This window comes from Neovison vison, chromosome 1 (assembly GCF_020171115.1).
Source record: "Neovison vison isolate M4711 chromosome 1, ASM_NN_V1, whole genome shotgun sequence".
In the NCBI taxonomy this organism is placed as follows: Eukaryota; Metazoa; Chordata; class Mammalia; order Carnivora; family Mustelidae; genus Neogale; species Neogale vison.
The window spans coordinates 84,202,496-84,218,785 of record NC_058091.1 but is presented as its reverse complement, the minus strand read 5'-3'; the positions used below and the strand labels follow the sequence as shown (position 1 = coordinate 84,218,785).

The 16,290-nt window shown below is 45.2% G+C and overlaps 1 protein-coding gene across 2 annotated transcripts in view; it reads right to left on the bottom strand.

Moving 5' to 3' along the window:
- The window catches only part of RNF8 (ring finger protein 8), a 32,397-nt gene extending 31,237 nt beyond the window's left edge, over positions 1-1,160 (bottom strand). For both annotated transcript variants that reach the window (XM_044250319.1, XM_044250312.1), the window contains exon 1: positions 896-1,160. In XM_044250319.1, coding sequence (XP_044106254.1) covers positions 896-1,006 — 111 coding nt within the window. In that variant the 5' untranslated portion in view covers positions 1,007-1,160. The remainder of the gene's footprint in view (positions 1-895) is intronic.
- Positions 1,161-16,290: the final 15,130 nt, after the last annotated feature.

The window sequence follows — 16,290 nt, the reverse complement described above, 5'->3', positions numbered from 1 at the left end:
CTGACAGCACTCCAACTCGCTCTGCTCCCTCTTCTATCACTCTCTCTAAAGCACCACACCAGCGGCCTCCAACTGGAACCGTGCCTCACCCTTCCTCTTTTTCCTTTTTTGCATTCATGCATTAGAAAACATTACAAGCGACCTCTGGAGAAAGCAGCTCTAATATTTCTGAATCCCTACCCCCAACCCACCTCAGGGGGTGCCACTCGGCCCGTACCAAGACTCACAGGATAAAAATGGACCCTCCCAAAGCGTCAATTTTCCTCAAGAGTTTTAAAGGAAGACATTTTTACATTAATATTTACGGCTTTTAAAAGGACATGACCTAACCTCACAGTCTTTCTCAAAAGAAACTCTAGAAAGTTCATGCTTTTCCGCTCCCCACCCCCCACCCCGGACACTGGCGCTTCGGGATTCCGTGTGGAAGTTGGGGCAGCTCCGCCGCCAGAGCCGGACACCACAGGGCTCCGTCCGATCCAAACAGGGGCTGCCTCAGTCCCCTCCCCAACCCAGTCGTCTCCTTCCCCTCCAAACGCCAGCAGGTCCGCACATCCTCCAAGCCCACCCCTCGCCCAGCCCCTCCAACAGCTCCTTCCCGCAACCCTGACTCCCGCCCGAACTCGCACCTCAGGCCCAGGTCTCTCTCAGAGGGACCATCTTTCCTCCCCAGCGGTCCCCACGTCCCCCCTTCAAACACTTAGCACCTCGACCCCCCCAACCGCTCGCACCAGAACCCCTTCCTCCTCTCCCTCAGGAACCCCTCTTCACATCTCTCCCCTCCCGCCGGCTCCCACCTCCTCTCTTCCATTCATCCCTCCCGCCCGGACGCCCCGACTACCTCCCGGCCCTGCTTCCCCCAACCCCCTCCTCCTGCCCAAGGACTCCTCCCCCTCACCTCGTTTCCGTCCTCCAGCAGCAGCCATTCGGCGTTCATCCCTACCCGCCGCAAGCACCAGCTTCGGCCACCGGCGCGGTCTCCCGTGACCAACGAGCCGGGCTCCTCCATAGCCCACTCAGCCCTGGGTCGCCGTCAGCACAGAGCGAGACCCCCGCCCGGGTTCCCGCCGCCTCTCAGCTTCGTCGCCGGCGCCATACCTAAACAACAGACAGAAGCAATCGCTACGCGCTCGCGATCGATGTGAACACCCGCTCGGGCTTCGCGCCCCGCCCGCTCCGCCACTAAACCGGCGTCACTGCGCCTGCGCCGGAAGGAGGCGGTGGCGAGGGCGGCACAGGTGTGCGGTGTGTTAGGCCCAGGTGGACCAGGGTCGTCCGGAAGCTGCTTTTCTCCAGAACCTCCACCCGAGTCCTAGCCGCGGGTAGGTGGAATCTCTCTTACCTTACTCACCCCCACCTTTTGAATTTTGATTTTGCGGGGCGCCTGGGTGGCTCAGTCCTTAAGCGTCTGCCTTGGGTTCAGGTCGTGATCTCAGAGTTCTGGGGTCCAGTCCCGCATGGGGCTCCCTGCTCAGCTCGCAGCCCACTTCTCCCTCTCTCACTCCTACTTGTGTTCCCTCTCTCGCTAGGTCTCTGTCAAATAAATAAAAATCTTAAAAAATATAATTTTTTGCTTTATGATGAGTTCTATGTTACCTGAAACTTTAACCAACTTTTAAGCAACTTTAAACTTGTGATAATTTAAAAATATGTTAAGTCTGGGGGCACCTGGCCGGATCAGTCAGTAGAAGAGACTCTTGATCTCTCGCTGTGAGTTCAAGCCCCACCTTGGGTGCAGAGCTTACTTAAGAAAAGAGGGAGCGAGTGAGCACAAAATGTGTTGAGACTTCCTAAATAGCATCTGTTTTGCATGACATCCTTTTACTACTGAATTTTTCAAAACTTATAGTAGATAAATCTATGGAGGCAGAAATCAGTTATCTGGGGCAAGGCGTGGGAGCCAGGACTAAAGGCAGAACAGACATTAAAAAATTTCGGGAGGTGATAGAAATGTTCTGAAATTGGATTGTGGTGATGATTGCACAATTATATACATTTACTGAAAAGTCATTGAAGCATTACATACACTTCCATTGAACAAATTTTATGGTATGTAAACTATCCTCAATAAAGCTATTAAAAACACCACCACCACCTGAAATTATTGTTTTTTTTGGGGGGGGGGTCCTCCAGCATAGTGTGGTAGCTGTTCCCTGTAGAGAGTATCTCCATCATAACTCAATACCCCCTCTTGTCTTTTCCATTTTCCAATACCTGGTAAACGATTTTCTTAAATTCTGTCAGGGGAAATATATATACTAAATGAATTATACAAAGCACAACAGCAAAGGGCTAACATTGAGAACAAAGTGCCAAGAACTAGGCCAAGCACCCTACATACTTTATCTTATATGCTCCCCACAAACGCTATGATGACAGTGGTTACAACAGTAATTCTTATTTTAAGGTTGATAAGAAAAGAAGCACAGAGAGGTTTAGCAGTCTTCTCCAAGGAACAAGTTAAATGGTAGAGTAGAATACAAATTCAGTTCTAATTTCCTAATCATAGTTGCAACCCCAGCCTGGAGCTTTATCTGTGTGATGTGGTCAGGTCAAGAATTTCAGCCTAAGGGGCACTCAGCTAGTCAAGCACGTGACTCTTGGTTTTGGCTCAGGGCAGGAACTCAGGGTCTCCACACTGTTTCCAAGCTCAGCATGGAGTCTGCTTGTCCCTCCCTCTCCCCCTCTACTCTTCTCCAACTCCCCCTCAAATAAATAAATAAATAGATAAATATCTTTAAAAAGAAAAAGAATTTCAGACTATGATGTCAAAGAGGGTCAGGAAAATGGGTGGGAGCCACAACTGTACTCATGCAAATGCTTCCCTAGGCTTTGGATTATATGTCTCTTGGTGCCTCCATCCCCCCTTAGCATTCCATCCAGGAACAGCAAATACATCCAGAGGCTATCCTGACATTGCATTGACATGTCCACTTAGGCTCCTCTTGGCTGTGACAGTTTCTCAGAACCTATGTTTTTGAGGACCTTGACAGTTTCAAGGAATACTGGCCAGGTATTTTGTAGAATGTCCCTAAATGGGGATTTGTCTGATGTTTTTCTCATGCTTAGACTGGGTCTATAGGTTTTAGAGAGGATGACCATAGAGGTAAAATGTCATTCTCATCATATCATACTGAGGGTACATACTATCAACATGCATTATTATTTTTTTTATTAAGACTATTTTTTTTAAAGATTTTATTTATTTATTTGACAGAGAGAGATCACAAGCAGGCAGAGAGGCAGACAGAGAGAGAGGAGGAAGCAGGCTCCCTGCTGAGCAGAGAGCCCGATGCGGGCCTCGATGCCAGGACCCTGAGATCATGACCTGAGCCGAAGGCAGCGGCTTAACCCACTGAGCCACCCAGACGCTCTCAACATGCATTATTACTACTGAGGTTAACCTTGATCATCTGGCTGAGGTAGTGTTTGTCAGCTTTCTCTTCTGTAAAGTTCCTCTCCCCTTTTGCAGACTTTGCTTTTTGGAATTAGTCACCACGCACAGCCTACACTTAAGGAGTGGGGAGTTGAGGTGCCTGGATGCCTCAGTTAAGCATCTGCCTTCAGCTCAGGTCAGGATCCCAGGATCCCAGGATTGAGCCCTGCATGGTGCTCCCCACTCAGCGGGAGGCCTGCTTCTCCCTCTCCCTCTCCCCTTGGTTGTGTTTCCTCTCTTGCTGTCTCTGTCAAATAAACAAAAAAATTAAAAAAAAAAAAAACAAAGGAGTGAGGAGTTCTGCTCCACTTGCCTAAGAGCAGGGTATCTACATAAATGGCTTACAATTCTTTTGCATGGGAGGGGCACCTGGGTAGCTCATTGGGTTAAAGTGTGTGTCTCACTCTTGGTTTCAACTCAGGCCATGACCTAGGGTCAACATCGAGCCCTGTATCAAGCCCAGCATCAGGTTCCATGCTCTGAGGGGAGTCTGCTTCCCCTTTCCTTTTGCCTCTGTCGCTCATTTCCCCCCACTTGCCCATTTTCTCTCTCTCTCTAAAACAAATCTTAAAAAAAATAATAATTATTCTGCATGGGAGATTTATCTCTTCTCCCCCACTTATTTATTGAATCAGTTATTCATATTGGTATGGACTAATGGATACTTATTTTATACTTTGCTTTATAATCCAATACCACTTTATTTTATTGCTCAAATTGTTCCCAACTTTGGCTACATTGTCCCTTCGACATACTTGCATCATTGTGCTTTATAGAGCATACCCTTACTTTCTGGCACAAGATGTTCTACGCCTAGAGTCAACCAGTTCTCAAGGAGCCCTGTTTCCTTTTATTGGGAAATGGAATTAGAAACCAAGACCTGGACCCTAAGTGCGCTTGTTGCCACTGTTACTGCTCCTAGGTTCTCTCAGCTGACAGGGAAGTAAATATTTGTATGAATACTAACTCCTACATATCCCTGTATCTATGAATGTTTAAAATGTACGTATGCACTTATGTTGTATGTAGGTATGTATGTGTGTAGTAACACATATATCTCCACTGGTAAGCTCAACATATGCATACAGATGGCTTACTACTCGAAAGCATTACCACCTTGCCCCTGGATTGTTCAGATCATCCCCCTACCCTTGCTTATCTGTAACCTTCGACTCTAAAACTGAAAAGCCTGGCTCCCACCATAAGCCATCCATTTATCTAATCATCATTGCCAGTATACATACCGTGTTTTCAGAATTGTTAACTCCTACACTTTATGGGAAACACTTTATGAACTAGAATGCACTACTTATGCCCAGGTCTTTGACTTTTAGTCTTACAGACTTCACTCATTTCCAAAGTTACTTAGGTGCCACCCTTTTCCCCTACCTACTTCAAAGAAGTTATTTCATAGATTCTTTTGTCGTGCTCTGCATTCTCTCTAGGATCCCCTGACCTCCTACAATGATCTTTTAAAATTCATAGACATTAAGGCTCACTTTGTAAAGTTACATGAGTTTTGGCACATGTGTACTGTCAAGCATTATAGTATCATAGAGAATAGTTTCATCGCCCTAAAAGTCTCCTGTGCTTCATCTTCTTGACCCTCCCCTATACCCTGTTCGTTTTATTTTACAACATATCCTAGGAATCACTCCATTGCAGGACAGATCTTTATTCCTCTGTCCTCTTTGCAGCTGTGTAGTACTCTGTTGTGCAGAAGTACCCTTGTTTCTTCAACCAGTCCTTGAATGATACACAGTTTGGCTCTTTCCAGTCTTTCGTTACCACTCATGGCCCTACAGTGAATTAGTAGGTACTATTTATGAGTACCTATTATATGCTTCTCATATATTACCTTACTTGATCCTCACTACCATGCTGCCAGATAGCTCCACTTACCTATGAGGAACCTGAGACAGTTGGGTTGTGCAAGATCTCCCCACCATGAGCTTCTTGAGAGTGATGTCTTATTTTCAATTGTATTCCTGACATTTTTATTGACTGACTAAATGTAACTCAGTTCATTAATGGCAGTCCTGGGAATTGAAGCCAGAGTTGTGAGCTTGTACCTGTCTAGCCCCAAAGATTATACTCAATATGGCCCAGCAGTGGTCTTTAAGGTGGACTGGCCATTGCCAGAGAGTATACAAGATGAGCCATTTGCTTATGGGAAGGATATATTCAGGTATCTACTTATGTTTTTGTTCCATCCTTTTAAAAAAGTCCACTTTTGTGGATATTTTATACTTACATAAAAGGACAACACAGAGGATATATAGACTTTATACAAATAAATAAATATGCATATGTTGGGCTGTATCCTCAGCCCTTCTATTTGTTGCTAAGAGTGCATGATCAAAATAGTTTGGAGATACTGCCTTCCAAGATTTGGGGGTTTTATTAACTCTGTCTCCCCTGTTTATTCCCCATTTTTAAAAAAGATTTTACTTATTCATTTAATTGACAGGAAGAGAGAGAGATAGTGAGAGAAGGAACACAAGCAGGGGGATGGGAGAGGGAGAAGCAGGCTACCCGCCAAGCAGGGAGCCAGATATGGGGCTTGATCCCAGGACCCTGGGATCATGACCTGAGCCAAAGGCAGACACTTAACAACTGAGCCACCCAGGCACCCCTGTTTATTCCCTTATAATGGTGAATCTCATCTTGGGGCTGTCCCCCACCCCCCTAGGACATGTAGCAATATCTGGGAGCATTGCATTTTTTTATTGTCCTGACAGGGGCAGGGGTGCTACTGCCCTCTAGTGATGATAAGCCAGGGATGCTGCAAACATCCTACAAATCACAGGACAGCCTCACAACAAGCATCATCCAGTCCAAAATGCCAGTAGTGGTAAGGTTGAGAATATACCCATCTCAAGAGGGAACATGGAGGGGAAAGAGCAAATGCAGGGAAGGAAGTAGGGTTGTTTTCTGTATCTGTGGGTCTGACACCTGTCTCACTACATACACTCAATTAATGTGAATTGAACAGAATGTTAGAAAGGGTTGACAGCGAAAAGGCTTGGGAAGTGGGAAAGGAAAAAAAGAGGAGGGGGAGGAAGCACAGAGCAGGAAGAAGGGAGGAAAGGGAGGAGAGAACTATGGAAAGGCAGACTGTTTTCCAAGATAATTACAAGATCTCCCATCCCACACACTCTTACAACAGGACACTGACACTCCTCCCATTGGGAGATGGCATCTACATTTCCTCCCCTAGAAATGTGGGTGGGCATGCAACACCAGCAGAAATGATGTCATGCCATAAAAGATAATATGGCTTCCACCCAGCCTTTTTGGGATGCTCTTGGAACACAGTCCCCGCTAGGCAGTGGAGAGAACAAACACACGAATGGGCCACAAGTAGATGTTCTGGCAAACAGCTCCAATTGAGGTCCCACCTGATATCCAGCATTGACTGGCAGACATGGGAATGAAGGTATCCTTAGATGATAGCAGCCCCCAGTAGTGAGTCACCCCTAGCCTTTGAGTCTTTCCAGCTGAAGCTCCAGACCTTGTGGAATAGTGATCCCTGAATTGTCACCACTGTTGTGCCCCACCTGAGCTCCTGCCCCAGAGTCTGTGAGCATAATACAATGGTTGTGCTAAACCACTTAGTTTTGGCATAGTTTGTTCTACAGCAATACAGAACTGGAACAGGAAAGGTGTGGGGGAGGGCAGTTGGACAGTCATTGGTTTATCTGTTTCTATATTAGTTAGGGTAACACTAGCTGCTGTAACATACAAACCCCAAGTTTCAGTGGTTGAGCACAATAAAAGTTTATTTCTTACTCACTTAATTGTCCACCGGTGTTCCCGGACAGCCTTTCATTGAGTCGTTCAGGAACTCAGACTTCTTTTATCCTGGAAGGCTTAGAGTCCTCTGCGGTCTACAAAGCAAACCAGGGGAAGATAGAATGGGGAAGGCACACCAGCTTCTTAACTGTCTTGTCCCCAGTGTGACATATGTTTCCCTAGGCTCACATTTTCTTAGAAAGAACTGGTCACATGACCCCACCTAGCTCCAAGACAGGTTGGGGAACCTAATCCCTGGCTGATCAGCCAGTTCCCAGGAACTACTCTTTTCCTTAGAAAGAGGAGCATGAATTTTGGTGGATAGCTAGGTCTCTCTGGCAGACTTTAGAACACGAGCTAATGAACAGAAATGATGATCATAACAAAGCCTTCTCTTCCTCTTCCTCTCTCCCACTTCCTTTCTTTTTATCTCCCCGGAATAGAGGTGGCAGGAAAGGGTGGAGTATAAGTGATCACATTTTGCTCATTCTGTGGCTTTTGTGTAAGGTCAGCCCTTAGTTGAGTGGGAAACTTAGAGGCTTCTGGCAGTGGAGGTGTGTGGCGTTTGGAGCCCGGTTGCCTGAGTTCGAATCCTTGCTCAACTACTTACTCGACAGGAGATGTTTGGCAGATTACTTGTCTTCAAACCTCAGCTTCCACATTTATAAGAGAAGGGCGATGATAAGGGTAACACTCAACTTGTAGGATTGTTAAGAGGACTAATCTGGTGAATTCCTATAAGGTAGTTTTGCTTGGTACGTAGTTAGTACCTAATCACTGTGAGCTATGATTGTAGAGGGATGGAGCACCAGCGGCTGCAGAGGCCATGTCCAGCAGGTGTAAAGTTTCACTCCCTGGGTCTTCTCTATGTTCTCTGGTCTAAAAGACAGAAAACAAGGTGTCTTCTCCTCCTTAAATTGGTTTATTATAGAGTTAGAAATCCCTTCAATCAATTTTAGACTTCTATTACCCATCTGTAAGCAAGATGGGTTTTTTAAAAACGTCTAAAGCAAATAGTTTCCTCTGTGAGCAAGGGTTGATCCATTTTGGTGGCATGGCTCTGCCCATTGATTCGAAGCGTGGTTCCCCTCGGTGAGGTTCAGTAGAGGTGAGGCAGAACTTTTTCTTATTATGTTTTCAAAAGATTGAGCAAAGAAAGGACTCTTGATGTAGCATCTCTAGCGAAGTCCTTTGTTTCTTCTTTGGTACTCTCTAATCCTGAGATCACGGGCCGACTTTTCAATAGACTGTTGCATTTAGTCATCTTGGGGGTGGGGTGGGCAGTGAACACAGATGGGTTCTCTAGACTTCGAGGATTTCAGCGTGTCTGGGGGGAGGTAAGATCCTGGATGAAGTGATCCAGCCTTGGGGGGTGTGTGTGGGGGGTGGGTAGGGTTCATGGCTCCACATTTTCACTCACTGTTCCTTTTTTCTTACTCATTTTTTAAAAAAGATTTAATTTATTTATTTGACAAAGAAAGAAAGCAGGAGTGCACAAGTAGGGCGAGCATCAGAGGGAGAGAGAGAAGCAGATTTCCCACTGAGTTGGGAGCCCAGTACGGGGCTCATTCCCAGGACCCTGGGATCATGACCTCAGCCAAAGGCAGATGCAAGGCAGATGCTTAACCAGCTGAGCCACTCAAGAGCCCCTCTTGTTTCTTACTCATTCCATCATCTCTTCGCTGCCCATCCCCAGCTGTAAGACTCTATGCTGAAGGAATCAGGGAACGATGCCTTTTATTTTTGAAATGTTTTAGAAAACCAGAAGTAAGTGAGGAGGGAAAAGGGGACTGTCTGCTTTGGGCAGCTTGTGTATTAAGTGCTATTTTGTGTAAACAAAGCGCTTTCAGTACACAGTTGTAAGATATTTCTGATACCTTTAATCAGGTTTATTATATTTTGGAAGTAGGTATAATGAGTCATCAAGTTCATTCTATTCTGGAGATAGCTTAATCAGTAATTAAGGTGGATGTTTCAGGGTGCCTGGGTGGCTCAGTTGGTTGGGCGACAGCCTTTGGCTCGGGTCATGATCCTGGAGTCCTGGGATCGAGCCCCGCATCGGGCTCCCAGCTACATGGGGAGTCTGCTGCTCCCTCTGACCTTCTTCCTTCTCGTGCTCTCTTTCACTCTCTCTCAAATAAATAAATAAATAAATAAAAGGTGGATGTTTCAGAGGTCCATGAAAGTACTGGAGGAAACTACTACATTCCTTTTTGGCTGGGCCTTGGGCTGTTACTTTAAGTGCCCGCATCCTTTAACTTGCCAAGGATCAGTACCCATTTCAAATATTTATTACCCGTCTGATTTTATTGAGGAGGAGAGGGAGGGAGGAAAGGAGAAAATAGGCAAAACAGAGGGAAAGAAGGCTGTGGGAATCAGGTATCAATAATTACTGCCTTGTTTTCTTCTCCTTACAGAGCTGGCTTCAGGCTGTTTATTTTGCAACTAATACTTGGTATCAGGTGCCTAATATAAAATAAGCTTGGGATGACTTACAACTGAATCCTATCACCCTGCGTTGGCTATTTTTGGACTACAAAAAACATAGAAATCTCTAATTCAATTCACCTTTGTCTAGGGTTGGGGAATGGCGGGGAGGGAGTGGGAATGTTTCTCACACAGAGAACCTTGAGTTCTGTAATCCAAGGTTATAATGCAATTCTCATCACATTTTTTTGACTTACAAATTTATTGCATTATCAGCTGTGATATTTATTATTCAGGACTTGTTGAAACGTGCTCAAGTTTATTTCAGCTAGCAGCAGGCTTCTCTCTCCCATTTCAGTAGTCACATGCAGAGCTGTGTTTTTCAAAATTCAAGTTAACACTCAGTAATGAGCCTTGATCAGCATTTTTGAAAAATGGAATACAACAGAACAGGTCCTAGGCCAGCACACAGATGAAGGGGACATACTGATCGTGAAACATTCATTATTTGTGTGTCTGTGTTTGTTCTGTGCTGGGCTCAATGTAAAACATGTTTTCAACTGTAGGTTGTGGACGAAAACCTTTGGAGGATTTCTGGTGCTAGACAAGGTGGGGTAAGCCCACTAAAATCTCTCTCTGCCACTAATGATGACCAAAAATGCTGGACAAAATAGAACTACCTGAGAATTCTGAAAAGTAAACAAGCAGGCAAATTAGGGAGAGACGCAAAGCTTGAAGAAGCTATCCGTAGGGGGTGAGTTTCTCAAAATATTTCCGTCTAGTCTTACAGCTTTGACTTGAGAGGTGCTCCCAGGTAAGGGGGCCTCGCAGCAGCAGAGGCAGCAAAAACTGAGAGAAACCTAAAAGAATACCTGGATACCAACCAGTCCAGTGGGCATCCAGTTAGACTAATTCTGACACCACCTGGAACTAGGACAGAACCCACAAGGGCTCAGTCCCCAAAGACTGCCCCTACTTCAGATGCCAGTCCAATGCCCCAGGTTGTCACTGGTATACTGACCAATTGGCTCTAAATTGGGGGGTTCCCTTCCTTGGGTTTGATAATTTGCCACAATGGCTCACAGAACTCAGAGAAAGAGTTACAGACTCCCCATTGATGAGGGAGCCCAGCTGGGACTCGATCTCAGGACTCTGGGATCATGACCTGACCGAAGGCAGATGTTTAGACCAACTGAGTCACCCAGGCGCCCCTCTTTGGTAAGGGCTTTTTTTTTTTTTTTAAACTAAATTTATTTTCTTTGATTTTTTTTAAACATATAGTGTATTATTAGCCCCAGGGCTACAGGTCTGTGAATCGCCAGGTTTACATACTTCACAGTACTCACCATAGCACATACCTCCCCAATGTCTGTAACCCCACCACCCTCTCCTTACCCTCCTCCCCCAGGAAACCCTCAGTTTGTTTTGTGAGATTAAGAGTGGTAAGGGCTTTTAAGGGAGGTTTCATCACTTAGCCATAATTGATTATTAGCTCAATGTCCAGTCTCTCTCCCCTTTCCAGAGGATGGGGCTGAAAATTCCAAACTTATGATGATGGCTTGGTCTTTCTGGTGACCAGCCCCCCACCCTGAAGCTATCCCAGAGCTCACCATGAGTCACCTCAAAAGAGGAGGTGAACAAAAGATGCTCCTACCACTCAGAAAATCCCAAGGGTTTTAGGAGCTCTGTGTCAGGGACTGGAGGCAGAAACCAAATATATATTTCTTCTTTTTTTTTTTTTTTTTTTGAGATTTTATTTATTTATATGACAGAGAGAGACACAGCGAGAGAGGAATATAAGCAGGGGGAGTTGGAGAGGGAGAAGCAGGCTTTCTGCCGCGCAGGGAGCCCGTATGGGGCTTGATTCCAGAATGCTGGGATCATGACCTGAGCCAAAGGCAGAGGCTTAATCCACTGAGTCACCCAGGCATCCCAGAAACCAAATATATATTTCTTGTGTCACAAACCACATCTCTCTGACCAAAGGACTTGGGAAAAGTGGCCCTGGGAGCCAGAGTATGTGTTGGGGGTGGGGGTTTACAATTAGTTCTTTTTCTGTCTCTCCCAGACCTGCCCCAAGGGCAGGACTCAATTATGCAGCAGTGTCAGCACTAGTCTGGGCAGTAGAAATTTCCAGAGAAGCACTGTCATTCTGGCTGACTAGGAAAGAAACAGAGCACCAGAGAGCCAGAGCATATAGGGGAAATCCTAAAAGAAGCCAGCTGGAGAAGGGGAGTCCATTCTGTGTATGAACTGGCACAAGTTTTGCATGGTCAAAACAGACCCAGCATAGCAAAACCTCTTAAAAACCGAAATGACCTTGGAACAATGGCCCACAGATGTGAGAAAACTTGAAGGTGGAACCTAACTGGGTAGATTGCCTATTAAAACAAAACAAAACAAAACAAAATGCAGTCAATGTTTTCTAGAGCAGAGATCAGCAAACTTTTTCCATAAAGGGCCAGATAGTAAATATTTTCAGCTTTGAGGGCCATCCAGCCTATCAGGACTACTCAACTCTGCTGTTGTAGAGTCAAAGCAGCCAATGATAAGATGTAAAGAAACAAATACTGCTGTGTTTCAATTAAACTTTATTCATAAAAAGAGGAAGAGGGTTGGATTTGGCCCATAAGCCATAGTTTGCTGACCCTTGCTCTAGAGGATTTGGAGAAGACTGAGTTCTCAAATGTACTACTCAAAATGTCAGGATACAATCCAAAATGACTCAACACCCAAAGACCTAGAAAAAGGTGGTCCATTTGTAAAGGAAAGAAAATTGAAAGATGCCAACCCCAAGATGACCCAGATGTTAGAACTGCCAGACAAAAATGTAAAACAGGTATTATAATTATGCTCCATGTGGCAAAAGTAAACTCACTTGAAATGAAGGGGAAAAAATAGAAATTTTCAGTAGAGAAACAAACTATAAAAAAGGATCAAATGGAAATGTTAGAACCTGAAACCACAATATCTGAAATAAAAATTCACTATGTGGGCTTAATAGGAGAATGGAGATGACAGAAAAGGAGTCAATGAACTTAATGAGAGATGGAGAAAGTCCCTGATTTGAAGAACAGAAAGGAAAAATAGTGAATTAATAGAACAGAATTTGAGGAACTATGGGTCCAACATTCATATCATTGAAATCCCAAGGGAGGAGTGAAATTGGAGCAGAGAAATATGTATATATTTGAAGAAATAATAGCTGAGGGACACCTGGGTGGCTCAGTTGGTTAAGCAGCTGCCTTCGGCTCAGGTCAGGATCCCACCATCCTGGGATCGAGTCCCGAATCGGGCTCCTTGCTCAGTGGAAAGCCTGCTTCTCCCTCTGCCTCTGCTGCCACTCTGCCTGCCTGTGTGCGCTCGCTCTCTCTCTCTCTCTCTCTCTGACAAATAAATAAATTAAAAAAAAAAAACAAAACAAAACGAGAGAGAGAATAGCTGAGAGCTCAAATTTGGGGAAGGACATAAAATTACTGATTCAAAAAACGCAAACCCCAAGGGGTGCTTGGGTGGCTCAGTTGCTTAAGCGTCTGCCTTTGGCTCAGGTCATGATCTCAGAGTCCTGGCATCAAGTCCCACATGGGCCTCCTTGCTCATTGAGGGGCCTGCTTCTCCCTCTGCCCGCCACTCCCCCTGCTTGTGCACTTGCCCTCTCTCTGTCAAATAAATAAATAAAATCTTAGGGAAAAAAAAAAAAAAAAAGAATCTCCAACCCCAAACAGGATAAATGCAACAAACTCCAAACACAACTCCAAATACAAACAACACCCCCACACACACACTCAGATACACAAAATCAAACTTCTAAAACCCAACGAAAAAAATCTCAAAAGCAATCTGAGAAAAACCATGGCAGTTTCTCGGACTATCAAAAATACAGTTACCAAGTAGTCTAGCAATTCTGTTTATGGGTATAAACCCAAAAGAATTGAAAGCAAGATCTCTAAGTGATATTTATTTACTTAATATATCTATTTTATTTTATTTTATTTTTAAGTATTTTATTTATTTATTGGTCAGTCAGAGAGAACAAGTAGGCAGAGAGGCAGGCAGAGAGAGAGGAGGAAGCAGGCTCCCTGCCAAGCAGAGAGCCTGATGTGGGGCTCCATCCCAGGACCCTGGGACCATGACCTGAGCTGAAAGCAGAGGCTTAACCCACTGAGCCACCCAGGTGCCCCTAATCTATCTATTTTAGAGAGAGAGAGCAAATGAGCAAGCACAGGCAAGTGGGAGGAGAGGCAGACTCCCTGCTGAGCACAGAGCTGATACAGGGTTCAATCCCAGGACCCTGAGATCATGACCTCACCTGAAATCAAGAGTCAGATGCTCAACTGACTGAGCCACCCAGGCTCCCTGTTAAGTGATGTTTATATACCCGTGTTCATAACAGCAGTATTCTCAAAAGCCAGAAAAGGAACTCATCTGACCATCAACAGACGGATGGAAACTGTGTGTGTGTGTGTGTGTGTGTGTGTGCGCGCGTGCGCACGTACGTGCATGTTCCAGATTATAATTCAGCCTTAAAAAATGGAAGGAAATTCTGATATATGCTACAACATAGATGAACCTCAAGAACATTATGCAAAGTGAAACAAGCCAGCCCCCAAAGCAAATACTGTATTGTTCTACTTACATAGGTTACCTAGAGTAGTCAATTTCCTAGAGACAGAAAGTAGAATGGTGGTTGCCAAGGCCATAAAGAGAAGGAAGTGGGGAGCCGTTGTTTCTTGGGTACGGTTCCAGTTTTGCAAGACGAGATGAGTTCTGGAGATGGAGGGCGGTGATGGTGGTACAGCACGGGAATGCACTTGACACTGACTTGTACACCTCAAAGTGATCTAGATGACACGCTGTGTTATATACATCTTGTCACAATTTTTTGAAAAGGAGTCTGAGAAAAATAATGAGTTAAATATAGAACAGTGTGGCGTCTGGGTGGCTCAGTCAGTTTAGCGTTTGCCTTCAGCTCAGGTCATGGTCCCAGGGTCCTGGGATCGAGTCCCGTGTTGGGCTCTGCACTCAGCAGTGACCCTGCTTCTCCCTCTGCCTCTCATCTCGCTCTCACACTTTCTTACTCTCTATTAAATAAAGTCTTTAAAAAATAAAAAATGTATAGAACCATGATTTCAAAGGCTGTGGCGTGCTCATCAGAAACCGGAAGAGACAGTGGAACAACAGTTTTAAAGTGCCAAAAGGAAATAACTGTATCTAGAGAATACATATTTGGGACTGAAGGTGAAACAAAGACAATTCTCAGATGAAGGAACACTAAGAGAATTGCTCAAGAGTTTTCAGGCAGACGGGAAATCAGTTTCAGACGGGAAGCTGGAGCTTCAGGAATGAAGGAGAAACATACATGGTAAATGTCTCCTCCGAAGTTCTTTAAAATACATAGAACTATCGAGAGCAACACTTGTTGATTTTGAGTGAGGCCTATGGCTGCCTGGACCAGACTAATCCTCCAACCTCCCTTCCAAATAGGTGTGACCTACCATGTGACTAAGTTCTTTCTGTGAGTTGTAAAAGGAGATTTTATGGGGCAGGTTTCTGGAACATTCCTTAAAACACTGGTGACACATTTCTTTCATTCCTTTTTCCTGTCCTGGTCTCTTCTTTATCCATCCTGTTGCTTTGTCAAGTGGATGCAGTGGCTGGAGCACCAACTGCCATCTTCCATCTTCCCCATGAAGACCCAGAGAAGGAATCCAGGTCCCTAAAGATTTTGTGATTCAGATCCACTATACTAGCCCTGGGCAACCTCCTTTTGGACTTTAATGGGAGGGGAAAATAATTCCCCTGGTTTTCTTTCTTTCTTTTTTTTAATAGAGATTTTATTTATTTGAAGAGAACGTGAGAGAGAGAAGGAGAGGGAGGAGGGGCAGAGGAGAGAAAGAGGGAGAAGCAGACTTCCTGTTGAGCAGGGAGCTCAACACAGGGCTCATCCCAGGACTCCAGGGTCATGACCTGAGCCAAAGGCAGACGCTTTAACCAACTGAGCCATGCAGGCACGCCACCCCCCTTTTATTATTTCTTTTAGGATTTTATTTGGGGGAGAGAGAGAGAACATGAGCAGGGGAGAAGGGCAGAGGGAGAGGGAGAAGCAGACTCCCCGCTGAGCCCTGAACCCCATACGGGACTCGATTCCAGGACGCTGAGATCATGATGTGAGCTGAAGTCAGACCTTAAGGACTGAGCCACCCAGGTGTCTGGTAAATTCCTCTGCTGTGTAAGCCACAGTTACTTTTTGGCTTCTGCTGCATGTTGCTGAATTTAATCCTAATATAGCTCCTAATTACTGAAACCAAGAGACACTCTCAGATGTGTCCTAGGAAGAAGTTCTGGGTGAAGAAACCGCCCCAGCGGTCATCGCAGGGCTTGCCGGGCACATGGTGATGTGCTGTGTAAACGTTAGTGATTGAGCACCACATGCCTTATTTTTGTTATCTCCCACAGGACCCCCTCCCCGACTGGGGGCTCAGTCCTCTGAGACTGCCTTCTGTTTTCCTGTTGGTGCTCTGCTTGCCCTACAGCAAATGCATCCCCCATACTTACTAATCTCAGCAAGAAAAAGATGAGAAAAGGGGATGCCCTAGGTTCTAGATTACACAAATTCACGGGAGAAAAATCAGCAG